The sequence below is a fragment of the Astatotilapia calliptera genome, chromosome 6, assembly GCF_900246225.1.
Source record: "Astatotilapia calliptera chromosome 6, fAstCal1.2, whole genome shotgun sequence".
Classification (NCBI taxonomy): Eukaryota; Metazoa; Chordata; class Actinopteri; order Cichliformes; family Cichlidae; genus Astatotilapia; species Astatotilapia calliptera.
In genome coordinates this window covers 14,426,615-14,447,446 of record NC_039307.1, presented here as the reverse complement: position 1 = coordinate 14,447,446, position 20,832 = coordinate 14,426,615, and the positions used below count along the sequence as shown (strand labels likewise).

Genomic DNA, 20,832 nt, shown 5'->3' with positions numbered 1-20,832 from the left:
ACCGCCCCCGGAACAACAAATAAACAAAAACAATCTAAATAAATTAAAAATAAAAAAACTTTTATTCTTCTTATTATCATTATCAATACAGCTACTGCTATTAATTATAATTAGAATAAATTATATCATCATAAAATTAAACCACCCCTCTTTGCCTTTAGCTTCCTCCCACAGAGCAAGTAACATTAATAATATTCAGAGGTTATAAAGGGATAGTCACCAATGTACTGACCAATTTATTTGTGTTTTATTATAGCAGTTTCAGTCCTCTGTACCTGTGTGGTATCATGCTGTATTTTAACTTTATATTTGAACTAAACTACAGTTTACTAATACGGTAAGACTATTTTCTTAACTGCTTGTTCCATTATTGTGAACAGTCTTTGAACCTTCAGGAAACAAGAATCAAAATTGCCATCAACAACCAGAAAAAACAATACAATATAAATATTAAAGAGGGATTCCATATCTTTTAATAGAAATGTAGAGACAAATCCAAAAGCTTCCTCCTCCGTGACCACTATGTAGCCACCAATTACGCACAGATAAATAAACCTGATATAACCATGTCAGTGCCTTGAATGTACTGCGAAGAGACTGTAGGATCAGTAAGAGCTGAGTTAGCAAAGTTAAGAATACAAACTCTTGGGGTACATGTATACACACAGTGGGTTCATGTGCACCTCTATCCCAAAAAGTCTCTTATTTTTGGACCGCTCTGAGGAAATATGTTTCACAAGCATATCCCTGACCATAATTTTGTTTTTAAAAGGAATGCAAACTCAGGCAGGTGTTCGAAAAAACAGCAGGGGCATTCAGATGTTGTCAGCTGCAGAAATGTATCTGAATAGAAAGTTTTTGATCTCCGAGATGTGCATGGTCTCTTTGATGGTTGTGTCTCTGCTGCGGACCTGAAGAAGGCCACTTTCCAACGTGTTCTCACCGATGATGATGGTGAAAAGAACGCCCATCTCATCGTATCTGCATTACATCCACACAGAAACACACAGGCACGAGTTTAAAGAAAGGTAACGTAATTCAATTTGCATTATGTGCTGATTTAACGGCATTTACTTGGCATTCAGCTGCTCCATTGATGTTGGCAGAGTTTCAAGATATCCAGGCCACACAGAGATCTTTGCTTCCAGGAACTCCTGCAGAAGGCCTTCACAAATCTGAAGAAATATATTTAAAACACTTTTAATGCAATTTGATGCAAGTCCACAGAAGGAACACATTCAATCAGATCCTTTTAAGGTGAAAAATATGTATTTGCACAGAAAAACTCCACAAAGAAAAAGCATGCAACATGTACTTCATGTTATCATTACCTGCCTCAGCTCCACAGTGGCTCCTCTACCAATATTTAAAGCCACTTTAATGGGAACCAACACTGGATGCAGCTTCAGCACCTGAAATCAACAGTGCAACAAATCTCATAAATAAAAGTCACGCCACAAATAGGAAACCCACTGACAGTTTTTCTGCACGTGCAGCGAGCTGTTAAGCACAATCACCTTTCTCTGGTGCAGCTTTTTCTTGCTCTCTTCTCTCTTCAGCTGCTGGAGTGAGTTGGACAGAAACGCCATCGCACCACGGTCCATGTTTGCGGTAACGGAGACGACATGAGGAATAGACCTTCGTCCATCTTGATGCTGAAAGAGGTCAGGTAAGAGAAATGACACTGCGTGTGATTAAACTGAAGAAAAGCAGCAACAGACGAGCAGCTGCCCGTGTTTCTTATGAGACCTGGTGGTTCTTCTTCCTAAAGCCGTTTAGTTCAACTGAGATTTCTGAAAGCCTCTATCAGCTGGGAGCTAAGGGAATTTTTGATATCAATTTGACTTCCTGTTTTAAGACATTGTCAGAGAACCAGAGCCTCTGCAATAGCAGCTTAGGAACATGACTGAATCTCGATCCCGACTTAAAGCACACTCTAAAAGAAGCAGACGGACCTGCAGTTTGGACCGGTCTCCTTTGTGTATGTGCAGCAGCTCGGCATCTCCTCGACTCCACAGTGTCTCCAGGACCTCCTGACCCCACGGGAAGTTGTAGATGATCCTCACACCGCGAGATGCCGCCTGTTCGAGCTCCTCCTGCTGGACTTCATTGCTGCTGAAGTCGGACGGGGAGAGGGCAAACTGGATAAACAGGACGAAACAAAGAGAAAAGCTGAGTTATTAATGTTTGTAGTTTATAAGGCTGGGAAAGTGTTCTTACAGGAAAATACATTTATGCACTGGTGCATCACACCGTTTTAAATTTGTCTGAGATGTTTCCCTCCTCAAAGACTCACTTTTCTCCACCACTTCAGCCTCTGTCGTGTCCAGTGGTCCAGCCACTGGGACGATGTGCGAGGAGAGCAAAACCACACTAGAGATGTTTGCGTGACCTCAGCTGAGCTGACAGAAAATAGAATATACAGTGTGTTAATATGACATACTTACCTCATAAGGTCTGAAAAAGGTTAATGTGAACTCATGAAATACTGTATTAATATTAAAAGTCTAGCTCAGATAAACAATATAAAGAAACAAAATCCCAGTGAAGTTTGTTTGAATTTTTATTTTTCATAAGTGTATCCACACAGACACTCACACAGGTAAGAAACAACAGACGAAGCCTCACCAACCAGAGCCTTCTGCAGGCTGGAAGCACAGACCCGTCTCAGCCAGACCAAACGGCAGCTTCCTGTTCACCAGCTCTAACGAGGGGACAAACTGCTCCAAGGCACCTGGAAACAAAACAACACGCGTGAACCATCAAGACTAATTTGAAAAAAATAATTATTTTTTAGTTTTACAACAATGTAAAAGACAGAGACATGTTAAACAGAAATGTTACTAGCTGAGTTTCTGAAGCTGATGAGCACTTTCACACAACACTGAAGTCCTGGCAGTATCCTTAACATGGTATTTCAGCTCTTGCCATCATCTTTCTTGCTTACTGAGTTTACTACAGTGTGAAAATAATATTCCAAGAACAGCTCGTTTCCATTCACCTTACTCAAACAAAAGTACCACAGTGTTGGCATCAAACTGGACAAACAAGTATCAAAAGTATTCATAAACCATTAAAAGAAATACATGGAAGATCATAAAAGCAATAACGTGAAACAGTTGGTATACACGGTGACTTTGCTTGTAGTTTATAAATCATCTGTGGTGTCATTACTTTACTGTGCATGTTTAATGCTAGCTCTCAGTATAGAAATAAAAACGTGTATGTTATGCTCTATTATCATCATTATTTATTACAGGTGTGTGAGGCAACTTACCTTGCAGTAAGTTTGTTCTCATACTTGGGGACCTCTGCAGGAGCATGTGCACCTCCTCAGCGAGCCGCCCCTTGCTTAGCTGCTTCTGCCCAAGTCTCTGTTTCAGCTGTTCACATTCAACAATCCTCAGCTGGCCCTGTCCACCTGTAGGTGCTTCCCTGCTGCTGCTGCTACTGCTGCTCAGGGTGTTAATCCCAAAAACCTGAGCTCCGGACCTAGTCACTGAATGCCACCACTGGTCCAGCAGGTTTCTCCTGAGCTCCATGCCCAGAGGTCCATAGCTGCAGCACAGCCCGCGCTGAAACAGCTCCACGTTAGCGTGACCAGGAGAAACGAAGAACCTGTCCACGCAGAGCTGCAATAACGTAGTGACCTGGTCCACAGTCTCAGTCTGGGATGTGCTGCAGCGTCTCCAGCTGTGCCGCTTCAGCGTCACAGTGAATGCACTTCTAGACAGGATGTTTCTTACACACCGAGTAAACATGATGAAGAACCCGCTTCAGAGAAAGTTTCATTAGCAAACAACAAGCTTTAAATCCTGTAGATTTAAAATATTCGCTAAGTGTACGGTCCTAAGTGGCCGCATACCGCAGTGAAAAGATGAGTGCATACGGTGGTTTGAATAGTACATGTGAACTGGGCTCACTGTGTTAAATTCCCAATGAAAGCTAACTTTAGCGAACCTTGCTAAAAGCAGCGTCTACAAATACAGACGGCTGTCGGTGCATTTAAGAGTCGGACGGTTTCCCTGCTGTCACACATCTAATGTCCAATTAGCCGCTGCTCACACTTCACATCTCATGGGAGACGCATATTTCAGCGTTAGCAACGTATCTGTTACATGTGGTGGGTGATCCGGAAATTAAATCCTTATATCCGGGTAAAGGAGACTTTCAAAATAAAATGGAAACATCTACATCCTTCACCGATTCAGTGATATGAGTGCTTTTCTGGCTCACAGATTAAACTTAATTCGGAAGTGAATGGAGGTGGTGATTGAGTCTGTATTCATTACTGTACAAAAACAAAAATAGCAGTTTAATTTAAATAGATTTTTTAAAGTTCATTTATCTGATTATAGCGTACACTATGATTATAAAACTACAAAAAATGAAATTAAAAAAAAGGGTACTTGTAAAAATTATAATATAGTTAATAGAAATGACTACACCTCTGATTTACCTTTAACCAATCCTTGACCTTTACTGTGAAATATTTAATATGTGTATTTCATTTGATTTCAGTTGAAAGTGCGTTGCATAGATGTCGCCAGGTGCTTGCTCATAGGGTGTCTTCTGAATATCTGAGGTTTCTCTGTATTATTTTGGGGTATTACCAGTTAAAATCATCAATTGCACCATAAAACTTTACTTTCCATAGACATTATTCTCTGCGATAATTAAATAATAATAATAATAATACCCCCCCCCCAAAAAAAAAAAACAAAAAACAAAAAAGGCAGGTAGGGCCAGAATATTTTTGAAAGACTGCATCTCTCAGCTGGCTCGGGAACTCTTTGGTGTTCCCTAGAAAGAGCTGCAGGTTGGCAAAAGGTTTAAAGCTTTGCATTACGTGTTGTCCCAGTGACCCAGATAATCAACAGAAAAATGGATGGACACACGGGTGAAAATTGACAAAAAAACCCCAAAACAGCAGAACAGAGCTCTGCCAGCTTCCCTGTAACACCACTTAGAGGTATCAAAATCTACCCCCCCAACCATCCAAAAAAAAACCAAAAAAAAAAAAAAAAAACCCCCACAAAATCCCCAAAGAGAGAGAACACAGACACACAAGGTTACCATCTTTTCTTATTTTTATTGAAAAGGGCCACACGCACCCCTTTTATAGATGATCTCCATAACATCACTTTAGGCATACCACAAACTGAAAACACTGTATTACCTAGTAAAAATAAATTACTGAGGAATGTAACAAAAAAAACAAACAAACAAAACAAAAAACCAAAAATAGTCAAGGAAAAGTGCAGCAATCATGGTTGCACTATAGGAGACGTATTTATGACTCCATGTAATGCTCTGGGTTTACAGAATAATTCCAACCCTGCTGTAAGCAAAACAAAGTTAAACAGTACAAAGGATAATAATATTAATAATAATAATAGTAATGATCATCATACTGTAAGATTTCAGGACGAAACAAAAATCATGTTGGTTCCATTTATTGTGCATATATCATATCTACTGAGGGAAGGGTGGTGGCATGGTGTAGGGCACCATTGGTGGTGGTGGCGGCTGCTGCTGGGCCTGTGGGGGCGGCGGCTGGGAGTTGAATGGGAATGGTGGGTGGTTCATACCATTCTGAGTGGCCCTCTGCATACCCCCAAACTGAGGGGGACCCTGGAAGCTTTGGTTACCAAAGCCGCCCACCTGGTTTGTAGGAGCGCCAAAATTACCCTGTCCATTGCTGTTGCTGTAATTGCTGCTACCATAGTTACCACTAGAGTTACCACTATTGCCTCCATAGTTGCCACCATTTTGGGCCTTACTGCCACCAAAGGAGCTCTTCGGCCCACTGCCAAACCCTCTGTCGCTGTCCCTGTAGCTACTACCACTGAAGTTACTCCTCCCACCCCCAGAATACCTATCCCGGCGATCATCCTTGTAGCCACCTCTTCCCCCCCTTCCACGACCTGTGTGAGACAAAGGAGAGAGAAGGAAGGGTGGGTTAAAACACCGTGGCTGTGGCACCAAGACACAGAAACCAGCATCAGGGCTGCTATGAGATCGTAAAACCCCCCAAAACAACAAAAAACAAACAAACAAACAAAACAAGTCACAATTCCCCTCCTTGAATCGCTACCTTATCGTGGTGGAGGGGATTGTGTGTCCCAGGGATCCCAGGGGCTATGTTGTCTGGGGGCTTTTGCCCCCTGGTAGGGTCTCCCATGGCAAACTGGCCCTGGGTGAGGGACCAGACAAAGAGCGATTCATAAGACCCTTATGAAAAGGACACCGAGGGAACAGTTTACCCTGCCCGGGATAGGGTTACCGGGGCCCCGCCCTGGAGCCAGGCCCGGGGAGGGTGCCCGAGGGCGAGCGTCTGGTGGCCGGGCCTTAGTCCATGGGGCCCGGCCGGGCACAGCCCGAAGAGGAGACATGGGCCCATCCTCCCGCAGGCCCACCACCCGCAGGAGGCGCCATAGGGGTCGGGTGCATTGTGTGCCGGGTGGCGGCCAGGAGCGGAGGCCCTGGCGGAGTAACCCCCGGCTGCCAAGACTGGCAATAGGGACATGGAATGTCACCTCTCTGGTGGGGAAGGAGCCTGAGTTAGTGCGTGAGGTTGAGAGGTACTGGCTAGATATAGTCGGGCTCACCTCTACGCATGGCTTGGGCTCTGGAACCAGTCTCCTGGAGAGGGGCTGGACTCTGTCTCAGTCTGGAGTTGCCCCTGGTGAGAGGCGGCGGGCTGGGGTGGGTATTCTAATATCCCCATGGCTTGCTGCCGGTACGTTGGGGTTTTTCCCGGTGGACGAGAGGGTTTGTTCCCTGCGCCTTAGGGTCGGGGAACGGGTCCTGACTGTCATCTGCGCTTATGCGCCGAGTGGCAGTTCAGAGTACCCAGCCTTCTTAGAGTCCCTGGGGGGGGGGGGGGTGCTGGAGGGTGCTCCACCTGGAGACTCTGTTGTCCTGCTGGGAGACTTCAATGCTCACGTGGGTAACGACAGCGAGACCTGGAGGGGCGTGATTGGGAGGAACGGCCTCCCTGATCTGAACCCGAGCCGTGCTTTGTTATTGGACTTCTGTGCTAATCACAGTTTGGCCATAACGAACACCCTGTTCGAACATAAGAGTGTCCATAAGTGCACGTGGCACCAGGACGCTCTAGGCCGTAGGTCGATGATCGATTTTGTAATCGTATCAGCAGACCTGCGACCATATGTTCTGGACACTCGGGTAAAGAGAGGGGCTGAGCTGTCAACTGATCACCACCTGGTGGTGAGTTGGATCAGGTGGCGGGGGAGGACGCTGGACAGACCTGGTGCACCTAAACGCGTAGTAAGGGTGTGCTGGGAACGTCTAGCAGAGGCCCCAGTCCGCGAGATCTTCAACGCACACCTCCGGCAGAGCTTCAACAGCATTCCGAGGGAGACTGGGGACATTGAGTCCGAATGGACCATGTTCAGCGTCTCCATTGCCGAAGCTGCTGCATTGAGCTGCGGCCGCAAGGTGGTTGGTGCCTGCCGTGGTGGTAATCCCCGAACCAAATGGTGGACACCAGAGGTGAAGGGAGCCACCAGGCTGAAGAAGGAGTCCTATCGGGCTTGGTTAGCCTGTGGGACTCCGGAGGCAGCCGACAGGTATCGACAGGCCAAGCGGAATGCGGCTCGGGCAGTGGCTGAAGCAAAAACTCGGGTGTGGGAGGAGTTCGGAGAGGCCATGGAAAAAGACTTTCGGACTGCCTCGAAGAGATTCTGGCAAACCGTCAGACGTCTCAGGAGGGGAAAGCGGTGCTCTACCTGCACTGTGTATAGTGCTGGCGGAGCGCTGCTGACGTCGACTGAGAAAATTGTCAGGCGGTGGAAGGAATACTTCGAGGACCTCCTTAATCCCACTGACACGTCTTCCGAGGAGGAAGCAGAGTCTGGGGATGAGGGGAATGACCCGCCAATTTCCGGGGGCGAGGTCACTGAGGCAGTTAAACAACTCCTTGGTGACAGAGCCCCTGGTGTTGATGAGGTCCGCCCCGAGTTCCTGAAGGCTCTGGACGTTGTAGGGCTGTCCTGGTTGACACGCCTCTGCAATGTTGCGTGGAGATCAGGGGCAGTACCTGTGGACTGGCAGACCGGGGTGGTGGTCCCCATCTTTAAGAAGGGGGACCGGAGGGTGTGTTCCAACTACAGGGGGATCACACTCCTCAGCCTCCCTGGGAAAGTCTATGCCAGGGTGCTGGAAAGGAGAGTTCGTCCGTTAGTCGAACCTCGGATACAGGAGGAACAATGCGGTTTTCGTCCTGGTCGCGGAACACTGGACCAGCTCTTTATCCTCTCCAGGATACTTGAGGGTGCATGGGAGTTTGCCCAACCAGTCTACATGTGTTTTGTGGACTTGGAGAAGGCATTCGACCGTGTCCCTCGGGGTGTCCTGTGGGAGGTGTTGCGGGAATATGGGGTGTCTGGCCCATTGCTATGGGCCATTCGATCCCTATACAACCGTTGCAAGAGCTTGGTTCGCATTGCCGGCAATAAGTCGGACTCGTTCCCGGTGGGTGATGGGCTCCGCCAGGGCTGCCCTTTGTCTCCGGTTCTGTTCATAATTTTTATGGACAGAATTTCTAGGCGCAGCCAAGTGGCGGAGGGCTTTCGCTTTGGGGGCCTCAGAATCTCATCTCTGATTTTTGCAGATGATGTGGTTCTGTTGGCTTCATCGGGTGAGGGCCTCCAGCTCGCACTGGAACGGTTCGCAGCCGAGTGTGAAGCAGCGGGAATGAGGATCAGCACCTCCAAATCTGAGGCCATGGTTCTCAGCCGGAAAAGGGTGGAGTGCCCACTCCGGGTCGGGGGAGGGGTTCCTGCCCCAAGTGGAGGAGTTCAAGTATCTCGGGGTCTTGTTCGCGAGTGATGGGAGAAGGGAGCCGGAGATCGACAGACGGATTGGGGCTGCAGCTGCAGTAATGCGGACGCTGCACCGGTCCGTCGTGGTGAAGAGGGAGCTGAGTGTAAAAGCGAAGCTCTCAATTTACCGGTCGATCTACGTCCCTACCCTCACCTATGGCCACGAGCTGTGGGTAGTGACCGAAAGAACGAGATCGCGGATACAAGCGGCAGAAATGAGCTTCCTCCGAAGGGTGGCTGGCCTCTCCCTTAGAGATAGGGTGAGAAGTTCGGCCATCTGGGAGGGGCTCAGAGTAGAGCAGCTGCTGCTCCACATCGAAAGGAGCCAGCTGAGGTGGTTCGGGCATCTGACAAGGATGCCCCCTGGGCGCCTCCTGGGTGAGGTGTTCCAGGTATGTCCCACCGGGAGGAGGCCCCGGGGCAGACCCAGGACACGCTGGAGAGATTATCTCTCGGCTGGCCTGGGAACGCCTTGGTATTCCCCCGGATAAGCTGGAGGAGGTGGCTGGGGAGAGGGAGGTCTGGGCCTCTTTGCTTAGGCTGCTGCCCCCGCGACCCGGCCCCGGATAAAGCGGATGAAGATGGATGGATGGATGGACAAGTCACAATTAAAAAGTACAATTACTTTATTAGATCTAAATATAAGGAAAAACACCTAATAACTGATAGAAGAACGAATTGCAAAGTTCAGTAAGGATAATAAAAATCTAGTGCTCTACTTTGAAGTCAGTTTATTTTCCCCCCAAAAAATCAGATTTGAACATTATAATAAGCAACATTTCATGGTTATTTTCCTTTCTTAATATCCATTCTTGGACTGTACTGGAGTAGCTACACCTGTATGCTGTATCAACATTTAAGGTGGAACTACTATGCTTTTCCTTGAATATAACACTTCTCTCTTATCCACAAACACACACACAAATTGTAGGTGCAGCCCCGTGACGGAAGGTGGGGTGAGAGAGAGAATGAGAGAAGTCAATTACAATCAATATATTAAAAATATGAAAAGAAAAAAACAAAAAACTTTCTAACCTTCAGTTGTATAACTGAGTTTTAAATGGCCAAATATGAAATAAAAATTATAATAATTACAATAAATATATTCTTGATCACCTATTTTTGATGCTGAAATGTCAAAAAGAACTAAAATGGAGACGTGCCAACCAGATGCTAGAGAGAAAACTTAAGGTGTTGGCGAAGCTGTCCCAGCGTATGCCTGAAATAACCATATTAGGCATATCCGTCTCTTGTATAGGTCCATGAACAACGAAAACTGAGTGTTTACAGCAGTCTAAACCATTTAACTTTTATTTAGAGACTAACTCCTGATACTTGGATCTCATTTTTTGGAAAAGACTAATTGGTTCACTTTAAATCGCCTCTCTAATAACATCACTGATCAATAACAAAAACTGAGTATCTACTCGTCAGTAAGTCTAGCTCACGTTTAAATCCTAATGTAAATAAGAATGACATTTTACCTCCTCTGTCCTCTGCCATCTGGATCAGCTTGGGGTTAATGGCCTGGTTGGCCTCGCGGAGCACAGAGATCAGGTCACTGGCTTGTTTCATGTTGTTGGGGGTGAAGAAGGTGTAGGCTGTGCCCGTTTTTTGACTTCGGGCTGTGCGTCCAATGCGGTGGATATAATCCTCGGAAGAGTTAGGGTAGTCATAATTGATGACAAATTTCACATCCTCCACATCTGTGAAAGTGTTGCAGTGTGGCAAAACAAAACAAGGAGGCCACAAAAGATTTTGCACACCACAACAGCCAGATCAAAGGGAAAAATTAGCAACTGGGAAGGCTGGGGAAGAAAGGCGACTGTTAGCCTGTGGAGGAAACACGTTAAAACATCAGAATTGCGTACAAGTCTACTCCATGGGAATACTACTGTGGGAAGAGAGAAACGATGCACACTCCAGTTGCTTACCATAATCAAAAGACATGACTCTCCCTTTTGTTAACCAAGGGAGAAAAAAAAAATGAATTTAAGTCTTACCATTAAGGAGTATGCATTCACTAGTCCTTTCCCAATGCAGCGAAATCCCCCACAAATTGTCAAGTGACATCCAGGAGCTTCTACGCAGTTGGGCCACGATATGCACTGGGGCCTCCTCGTGCCAATATAGGACCATTGAGTGGTACATTTTTGCATGTCCAGGCTTTTCCCAGTACACTCTCAAAAGAAACTTGTTATTAAAGGCCGCACTGCGCGTCTTGCCAAGACAAAATAGACCGAGTACTAATTTAAACAGGGGCCCGCTTCAAAAACCATGAAAAAGAGCCAAACATTGAACCCTGTGGGACCCCTGAGCGAACACAGAACAATTACCACCACCCCCACCCCCTTCATCAGTATCATCAAGGCAAGATCTTCCAAGAAGCCAGTGTTCACTTGAGAAAATGTCTCTTGTTGGCAGGTCTCGACATGACTATAAAACGCAGGCGAGGGAGGAACTTTGGTTTGAGCTGACTCTCTCTTTTTCCACTCACTAGATGCTCCCACTACCCCCTAAACACATGTGCCAGGTCTCCTCAATTTTCAGAGACATGATTTCAAACTGCTCTCTCCATTTTCAAGGAATCCAGCACTTTGACGGCAAAAGAAAACAACTGAAAGCTTTGACAAGCTCACACCCATGCTATGTGATACAAGCTCTGAAAGGTAACAATTGTTCCAAATCTCAAACAAGTGACTTGCAATACAGCGCTCTCTAACACAACAGCATGCAAGGCAAAAGTCACAGCATCAAGCATATCTCTGTTTTTTAACGTTTGAGTTGGAAACAGCTGGATGGCATTTGTCAGGTGAAATCCATGGACAGAGAACAGATGTGAGCGTTTTTCAACAACATATCAGAGACAAAGGCTTAGCCACACAGCCTTTTGAAGATCACTGGCACACAAGAGCTTTCACCTCTCTAGGCCCACTGGGTGGCAAGCCAGTTGAGCAATTCCAATATGTCATCCTGCTCCCTCTCGAGGCCTGGGACTGTCATGCCTAGCGCCTGCCACAAAGACTCCACCTTAAGGTGAGAAAAACTCAGAAAATGCATAGAAAAGTTAAAGAAAGCAAAAGCACTTTCTTTAAAATAAGTGTAACACTGATAATAAAGTAGTACTATTCAATGCCATACTGACCTAAGCCACGGGAGGCCACATCTGTTGCAATGAGAATTGGCGCTTTGCCATATCTGAATTCTGGAAGGAAAGGGACTAAATTGAGTAAAATATAGAGTAACAATGATTGTTTCAATATTAAAACCCAGATCCATTTTATTAACACAAAATCATATATCTTACCGTTAAGGACCCAGTCTCTCTCCTGTTGGCTCTTGTCTCCATGGATTCCCATTGCAGGCCACCTGTCTCACACACACACACACGCACACACACACACAGTCAGCCTAGATTAGTCCACTGTCAGTCCACTGAGGAGCATGTGTTGCAGCAATCTTGAAATGCCTATAGGCTCTTACTTAGGCAGTTAATATGAACCTTTATCTAAAGTAACTTTAATTTTATGTGTTTCTGGGTCAAAACCTGCATGTATATTTACAGCAAATGTGACACATGTTGCTTCAAATATTTGCTGAACTTGACTGTAAATTAGGGCTGTTCGATATAACGATATATATCTGATGACGATATTAAAACGTCTATCGTTTCATTTTACGCTATCGTTTGTTTCGTGGTGTCGCAAAATAAACTCTTTACGGCAATATTTTTTCCATCGTTTTGATGGTCACTGTAGTGGCTATATTAATTTCTTAAAGTTCTCTCTTTCTCTTATATTTAATATAACCACACTACAGACGGACAAGCGCTTGTTTTTATGCATTGTCGTTAGCAACAACGACGTTAAAACCATCGCGTGTCTGCTTGTTTATGTTCCACATAAACCTTTCACAATAAAGCTCAAGATCCTGTTGAGACTTTTCAAAACCTTAGACTCAAACATTAGAACAGGCTTTTTCCCGCAGCACGCCGTGTAATAAGTACTCACAAAGAAAACGGCGGCCGTTACAACCTATGTCTAAAAATGTAGTTTCATGCACTCGACTCCAGGTACGCGACGCCCAGCTGGAAACATTTCACGCAAGTCGAGCTGCCCAAGATTCACAGAATTTACAGAAAATGTTACATTTTTGTGATTTATATCGTTATCGGACGATAGATGTCTTAATATAGGGATATGAGATTTTGGTCATATCGCACAGCCCTACTGTAAATACGATTTAAAAAAAAATTAAGGATATGGACTCCTTACCCATCTCTCCTCATCCTCCTGGTGAGCTCATCACAACGTCTTTTGGTCTCCACAAAAATAATGGTCTTGTTCTCCTTTTCACTCATGATCTCTTCCAGCAAACGGATCAGTCTTACAGAGAGCAGACAACAGAGAAAGTCTACTCATTATTCATCTACTAGCTGAATAAAGTTCTCTACCAATTTAAAGCACGTAAATTTACGTTTTGTGTCTAAATGGTTAAAGTAAAATACTATGAAGATGGTATGAACACAACAGGATTAGAGCCATTTTAGATTTAATAAGACATTTTTCTTTATCTACAGTACATAATTAAATATAGAACATGGATTTTCATGTTTAAGCACTCGTTAAGGGTGGTATAAAGCATTTACTCACTTGTCCTCCTTCTCAAGGTCATTGCAAACATCAACTATCTGCAGGATGTTATGATTGGCACTGAGCTGCAGTGCTCCAATATTGATCTGGACATAGTCCTTCAGGAAGTCCTCGGCCAGCTGACGAACTTCCTTAGGCCAGGTGGCGCTCCACATCAGGGTCTGACGGTCTGGCTGGTAGAGAAAAACAAACAAACAAAAAAAAAAAAAAAAAAAAAAAAAAACAGAAAAAAATACATTTTACCAACACAGGTTTACTTGATGTATTCTGGTTCAGTTCTAGGTCTTCATCAAATTTTTGAGGCCCTTGCCCTTAAAAGACTATGCAAATTACGTATCATAAGAAACCACTAAAATAGCTGCCATCTTTGTGGCATGAAAACCTGTTTTGACACAGATTCTTAGAAATATAATGTTAACTGTCTGCAAAGCAAAAGCAGAAACAACCTACCCGAATTTGGTCCACTATTTTGCGGATCTGAGGTTCAAACCCCATGTCCAGCATGCGGTCAGCTTCGTCCAGCACCAGATAGGTGCAACGACGCAAATTAGTCTTACCGCACTCCAGGAAATCAATGAGACGACCCGGAGTGGCGATGCAAATCTCAACACCTTAAACAAAAACCGAGAAAATAGCGTTTTTAAACTTAAAACCAATACAATTAAACTGTAATCCTTAAACAAAAACTTTAAAGAATATATACCTCTTTCAAGGTCCCTGATTTGGGGCCCTTTGGGCGCCCCGCCATAGATGCAGGTGCTCTTCAGACGGGAGGCCCTGCCATATTCAGCCGCCACTTGCTGCACCTGCTGGGCCAGCTCACGGGTTGGTGCCAGCACCAAGCACTAAAAAAACGATTTACATTCTTTTTAAGTCTGAACATTTCAGCTGTTCTTCCACATGACAACAAATATGGATGACACATGTTTATAGATTAAATATCAAAAAGTGTGGGTCTTGAAAGTACTGTAGATGGGCAGCAAAAAGTCATAAATGGAAGAAAATGTATTTTTTTTTAATTTTCTGTTTGAATTAAAATGTAAATATTTAATATAAATATTTTTTCATTTTAAAGTCAAACTTGTGCCTTGTCAATAGATGGGAAAAACTAAAAGACTGCAGAGGCTATGAGGATGTAAAAAGGCATCAAGATATATAAATGAATCACTGAAAACACAAAGGAGGAAAGATTTTCAGATTTCAAAATGGCAGTCAAAAGGATGGAATTGGCTGTTTTACACAGCAAGATTTGTATATTTACACAGACAACATGAATATATTTTTTACTTACAATAGGCCCATCTCCATGCTCCAAGAATGGCTGGTGTTGGATGTGCACAATTGCAGGCAGAAGGTACTAAAAAGGACGAAAAGGAGTGAATCTTGCAAGTAATGCAACTATTAACATAACAGTGTAACATCAGTGTTTTGAAAGAATAAAGAGTTGTCTGCCATATCTCCATAACATCAGTGCTGTGAATTTCTTACAAAAGACAGCAGTGTTAACATGGTTTTAACTAAGGGTGGGCGATATAAACAATATACGATAGAAACGATATAAATTTGGCCAACGATAGAGATTTTGACTCCATCGCTCTATCGCATGTTGATGATGTCATCAAGCTGCGCCTGTTTTGGTCGAAACCATTATCATCTGCAAATTATGGCGGGCGACAGTCATAGCAAAGAGATAAAGCACTTTTGAAATATGGGGAAAGCCAAAAACTGCGCTTCCTCCACTTCCGTAACATTGATTCATTAATGTTGAATTCTCTCGCAGCTGTTCTATTCCCATATTGTTGCAGTATATTAATAACTAACCTCGTATTGTGGATGAATAATCTCAGTTGTTCTCCTGACTGAAGTTTGGCCCGTGTATAGCATCCTGCTATGCGATTGCATTTGTCCCTGACCACCAGAATCCCTCACGTTAACTTTTATCGAGTGGAAAAAAAGTTGGCGTTCATCCTCCAGCTTCACTGTGCTAATGTTATGCTAACATAGCTGTGTCGCTAGCAATCACGTAGCACAACATTATATACCAGTTAGTCCAACTTCAGTAACCCTGCAAACGCCACTGCTGTTTAGTTTTCTGTCTTCATTTATATTGGAAGTGGTAGCAGAGCTGTGCATTTTAATTAGTTTCAAAAATCTCTCAGTCAGAACATGGTATGTCATGTTTAGGTGTAAACTAGCGAGCTAACTTCCTGTTAACTTGTAACTCCTTTAAATTTAATAACTTCTGTTTTCATGGATGTTAAACTTAATTGTTACACCCGATAAAGCAGCAATGCTGATGATTTTATTAAAGATGAAAGAATTTAGACCGTTTTTAACTCTCAGTGTTCGTTTGACTTTGGGACCTGAAGGGGACGGAGTTTTGGATCCAGATTACTCCACAAAGCTCCTCACTCCGGCAGCCGTATAGTGCAGCTTACCAAAGTTATACTAAAACATTTTTTAACAAATTTCGGTTCGAGGTCAGTAAGCACAACCAGAATTCATACATAAGGCACCCTCTCGATTTTTGAGAAAATTAAAGGATTTTAAGTGTGCCTTATAGTGTGGAAAATATGTTATACAGAAGAAAAGAATATATCGCGAAATATATCGTTACTGCACCTGCTTCAAATTATACCGCAATATGCATTTTAGGCCATATCGCCCAGACCTAGTTTTAACTCAAAACATTTTGTCCAAAATGGATATTTTACAACTCATAGCATCTGGTCAGTCTCAACGGAGCCACTCTTAAACTTGTATACACTCACTGTTGTCACCTTAAAAAATATCAACAGTGTTATACACATTTTTTTTTCAATTTTGCCTAGTGAGTGGTGCAGTAAGGTTACCTTGCCTTAAATGGCTGTACTAAATAATACAAAATGACAGAATAAAGAATTTATTATGTTTTTCTCTTTGGTGAATTTAGCCAATCATGCTGCAAAAAATTCTATACTGTATTATGTTTTCAAATGCTTTGGAAAGCAAAAGTAACCACATAGCACCATTAATTTTATTCCCCATCTTGGCTGAAATGGTTTAAAAAAAAAAAAATCTAACTGTATAACACTTACTGCAAGGGTCTTCCCAGAGCCAGTCTGAGCGATTCCAACCATGTCTTTGCCACTCAGGGCTACGGGCCACCCCTGAGACTGGATTGGAGTTGGTTCAGTCCAATTTTGTTTGACAATTACATCCATAACGTAGCCTGAGGAAGCAAGACATGCAAGTTTAGTAGCTGCAAGTTGAAATATCAGCATAGGGTAATAGAGCAGGCAGGCAGTTCTTAATTATTTAAGCAGCATGAATTTGTACTCACTTGGAAATGCAGCTTCGTGGAACTTTACGATCGGTTTGGGGCAATCTCTGCCTTTAACCGTCACTTCTTTGCTTCTTCGGTACTGTTCGACCTCTTGCTGGAATTCCAAAAAGAAATAAAAAGACACAAGTTCACATTAAAGCAGCAATACCCACTGAAATCATGTATAATTTTAAGAGCTTTACATTTTATGTTTTTTTTTTCCTAGTTAAAAAAAAAATAGAGAAAATTATGCAAAATCAGGCCTTACAAGTGGTCTGCGGGTGACATCTGGGTGCTCCTGGTAGAAGTTCTTTTGAAACTTGGGAAGCTCATCGAGGTTCCAGTGCTTCTTTCGCAGCCTCTCACCAGGGTTGCCGAACTTTCCAGGAGGAGGTCCACCCCTATTGCCTCCTCCACCACCACCAAAACGAGGAGGCCCACCGCCATATCTTCTTGTGAAAAAAAAAGAAAAAGAAAAAAAGATGCCACGTATAAAAAAAAAAAAAAAAGAAAACAAAGTACCCTTTTGTTAAAATAACAATTAACTGCTCAGCCATTCCTATAGAAATATTCTTAAGGATGCAAAATGAAACACTGCAATTGTTTAAATAACTGCAGTCTAGACTTTTTCAGGTTGGCTTAAGCTATGAATGAAGTTAATCGCAGCATCACTGCTGAGGTTTTCGCCTGTTTGGTCAATTTCTTCAATCGCAGCGCTAGATGTATTTCCTGTCTCCACAGTTTTATAGCACTATAAGGAAACAGCCTTTGTAAAATAAATATAAAGGCATTTGTTACACAAAACACAATCTTTCTATTATATCCATTTTCCATGTATTTATTTACTGGAAGAAGAGGGTATTTGTGCCCACTTAGTTTGTAAAACTTAAATATTTACTTTACAGAAAATCAGCACCTGTGGAATTTCGGGAAAACGGAAAAGTGATATGATCGAAGATATGCTTTGTATTTTGTTTTTGAAAATAACAGCATTCACCAAAAAGTACCCATAGATGAAATAAATGACAGCAAAGAAATTCATTAAATGGAATAAATACAAGTTTAGGACCAAACATTTGTAGGTTGAATTTTTTTCACTTTCACTTTCTTTTTTTTTTTAGAGGTTTTAGCCAGAGCCAAAGAATACAAACTGGCACTGTGAAATACAAGTTATTTTTTTAAGCTCATTTTGGTATTTATGGTGTAATTTAGATTATTATAATATACTTTTTTAACTTAAATAATCAGACAGCGTAAAAACAAACAAACAAAGACAGACTTTTTGCCGAAGGAGATCACATACAGTGCTTTGGAAAAACAAACAAACTTTTCCAGATGCCACCTTACGATCTAATGATTGCACCTCTATTTAAACAAAATAAGATTTAGATCCCTTTTTTAAATACTTAATAATTGATTTTAAAAATTGGTATATGAACAATTCAGCTTTTTAAGTAGGGCATGGCAGAAATTTAAGAACTACACCCTTAACTGTCAATAAGCTAATCTTTTAGACAGGCGTGGTCAGGACAACCAGAAACCAACAAACAACAAGAAGCTGTTATGTCAAATGCATACGTATAACAGGCTAATAATTACATATGAAATTTACTTTAAAAAAAAATTAGATAAAGCAGTTAAGATTGTCTCTCTCACATAAACCATTTAAAAAATATTTTAATTTTAAAGTCCTTTGGTTTAAAATGTGTTATGCAAATAAAACTTGAAACTGTAATTATCATCTTTATGAAACGATGGCTTTTACTTATGTATATATATATGTTTTTTATTTAGGAATATTTATTCATTGTAGCTTTCGTTTTTGATGAAACCTAGTACTGAATAGGCTAAAGCTCCAGGCTGCATCTTTTCAGTATATTCTATGTTCTTTCCGCTTAATTCAATCCTTTGCCGTTCTGCTTTTTTTTTCCTTTTTTTTTTTTTTTTTTTAAATGGGCATTTATTTAATTGTCATTTTCCGAGAAACTGCCTATAACTTGCCTTTTGCAGTAATTTCACAAGTACATTTAACCAAAACAAACGCTAAATAATGACAAAAAAATTGTAATTAAAATGTTTCATAAACAGTCCCACATTATATGTATATATTTAACTTTATGTTATTGTAGTATATGTATACAACACCAGGTTTACTAACATTAAAAACCCATATACAACTATGAATGCTGTACAGACTGAACAGGTTCAAACCGCTTATGCGGAGCCATCTTTGAATACCGCTTCCGCATAAACAATAACATGTCACATCACCGAGCCTGACGTGACCCGGTTAATACACGGTTAAACGGGGCTGTTATGAGGTTTCGTTTTGCCTCCGGTGACAGAAAACGACTCTTTAGTAATAAATTGGGCCTCAGCGACATAAATCTTGCACTCTCAAGAGAAGACACTTCTGCGTCACATGCTCCGGTAACGGGAAGGCTGACGTGCAAACGCCGACACGGAGCCGCCGTTCGCTGCCATTTTATCTCCAAACGGCAAGGAAATGGATTACATTACACTGACAGGGCGCCGCCCGCATAGAAACAAGCGTACATTCTAATACACGCCTTTACTTACTAACAGAAAGGCGACAATAAACCACGAAACCCTCGCAGTGACATTTGTTTTGATACGTAAGACAACGCTGCAGCCAACGGCCGAATGCTACACTTGGCATTTTTTGCTAATATTAAGGAAACCCACACTTACCCTCGGTCTCTGCCACGATCTCTGTCTGAAAAACCTGGCATTGTGTTGTAGACTGCAGTGAAAAAAATGGGATAAGAAGAAATATCAGCTGCCGGCCTATAAAACAGGCGAAAAAAATCTACGAGCTGAAAGCGCACCGGCGAAATAAAAAGAAAATGCCGGCAGACAAAAGTCTGTCTACCGAGACGGAAACGAGGTCAGACGGGACGGATAGCATTTGTATCAATGCGCGTTTTTCATTCGTATTAGCTGTGGTACTATTTTATGTTCGCGTTCAGGACTGTGACGTTTATTTCTACAGTTGATACAAACCTGCTTTCTTTGCTTTCTTTCTATCTTTCCTTTATCCGCCCCGTTGACATCAGTAAAAGCATTTTTCAAAAGCATTTTTCTGAGAAGTGTATGACAATTGAACAGTAGTGCAACTACCTCCTCCAAAGTGAATAAAGTAAAAAAAAAAAACTACACTCCTTCCAAAAAAACTAGACATCCTTTACATCCATTAGACCTAACGAAGATCCTGGCAATTGAGTATATACAGATGTTTATAATGCAAACCTTTAAAACGGTCCACATTCAAAAACAAGTCTGTGATCTCTTACTGGCATGATGTTTGGGTAACTGGAAATATGTTGTTTTCTAAAACTCTTTTGCCTGAATTCTTAGATACAGTGTGTTTATTTAATGGAATTTACATGGGATTTATCACGTGTATGTGTTTTGTTGGTGTGATGGGGCTCCAAGGTGTTTAGGATTTACATATTCCCAACATTGTGAGAGAAGGACAACAGCAAGAGTGAAAGGGAAAGTTTACAAGATGTGAGACCTGCTGTGATGTAGGGTTTGGAGAAGGTGGTACTAACTAAAAGATAGGTGACAGAGCTGAAGATGTTAAGATTTTTGTTGGGAGTGTGCAGAATGGGCTGAGTTGAAAATTAAAAAATTAAAAAGTACATCAGGGAACAGCTCAGGTTGAGCTGTTTGGAGACAAACGCGAGGAAAAGTTGAGATTCAACATTATGCACTCCACACTGTATATAAATGCCACTTCTTTTGCACATATTCAACTCTGTATATTTTATATATTTTATTATTATTATTATTATTATTATTTTATTTTTTTACTATTTAATTTGTAAAAATGTGTACACACACACACACACACACACGTAGGAAAATATTTAGTATACACATCCAGAAATGCATACACTATTATATATTGTACATATATTTATTAGTTTCAGGTTGGCCATTCTTGTATTTTGCTCGTTTGTGTTGTTGTGTTTGCACATCTCTGTTGCTTGTGGGGCTCGCA

At 42.3% G+C, this 20,832-nt stretch overlaps 2 protein-coding genes across 3 annotated transcripts; both read right to left on the bottom strand.

Moving 5' to 3' along the window:
• Positions 1-444: 444 nt before the first annotated feature.
• On the bottom strand, positions 445-4,175 carry polg2 (polymerase (DNA directed), gamma 2, accessory subunit). Its single transcript, XM_026169281.1, has 8 exons — positions 3,278-4,175; positions 2,629-2,734; positions 2,297-2,402; positions 1,956-2,141; positions 1,518-1,655; positions 1,332-1,412; positions 1,075-1,175; positions 445-981 (listed from the first exon to the last, which is right to left on the bottom strand). Exons 1-8 carry the CDS (start codon positions 3,759-3,761, stop codon positions 816-818), a joined length of 1,368 nt encoding a protein of 455 aa, XP_026025066.1. The 5' UTR covers positions 3,762-4,175; the 3' UTR covers positions 445-815.
• Positions 4,176-5,072: 897 nt separating this feature from the next.
• LOC113023961 (probable ATP-dependent RNA helicase DDX5) lies at positions 5,073-19,746 on the bottom strand. 2 transcript variants are annotated; one of them, XM_026170462.1, is made up of 13 exons: positions 19,518-19,746; positions 17,074-17,257; positions 16,824-16,920; positions 16,579-16,712; positions 14,793-14,858; positions 14,205-14,346; positions 13,952-14,112; positions 13,502-13,674; positions 13,124-13,234; positions 12,157-12,218; positions 11,995-12,054; positions 10,334-10,555; positions 5,073-5,927 (listed from the first exon to the last, which is right to left on the bottom strand). In XM_026170462.1, exons 1-13 carry the CDS (start codon positions 19,556-19,558, stop codon positions 5,476-5,478), a joined length of 1,905 nt encoding a protein of 634 aa, XP_026026247.1. In that variant the 5' UTR covers positions 19,559-19,746; the 3' UTR covers positions 5,073-5,475. The 2 variants fall into 2 exon arrangements, with proteins under 2 accessions (XP_026026247.1, XP_026026248.1); XM_026170463.1 differs by having other exon boundaries at positions 17,074-17,254.
• Positions 19,747-20,832: the final 1,086 nt, after the last annotated feature.

Coding starts and splice junctions, on each gene's coding strand:
- polg2 (XM_026169281.1), bottom strand. CDS start 3,761: ATGTTTACTCGGTGTGTAAGAAACATCCTGTCTAGAAGTGCATTCACT. Junction 2,142..2,296: donor GGCTGAAGTGGTGGAGAAAA/GTGAGTCTTTGA, acceptor CTGTTTATCCAG/TTTGCCCTCTCCCCGTCCGA. Junction 982..1,074: donor ATGGAGCAGCTGAATGCCAA/GTAAATGCCGTT, acceptor GATGTAATGCAG/ATACGATGAGATGGGCGTTC.
- LOC113023961 (XM_026170462.1), bottom strand. CDS start 19,558: ATGCCAGGTTTTTCAGACAGAGATCGTGGCAGAGACCGAGG. Junction 16,921..17,073: donor ATGTCACCCGCAGACCACTT/GTAAGGCCTGAT, acceptor TTGGAATTCCAG/CAAGAGGTCGAACAGTACCG. Junction 14,113..14,204: donor AATCAGGGACCTTGAAAGAG/GTATATATTCTT, acceptor TTTTTGTTTAAG/GTGTTGAGATTTGCATCGCC.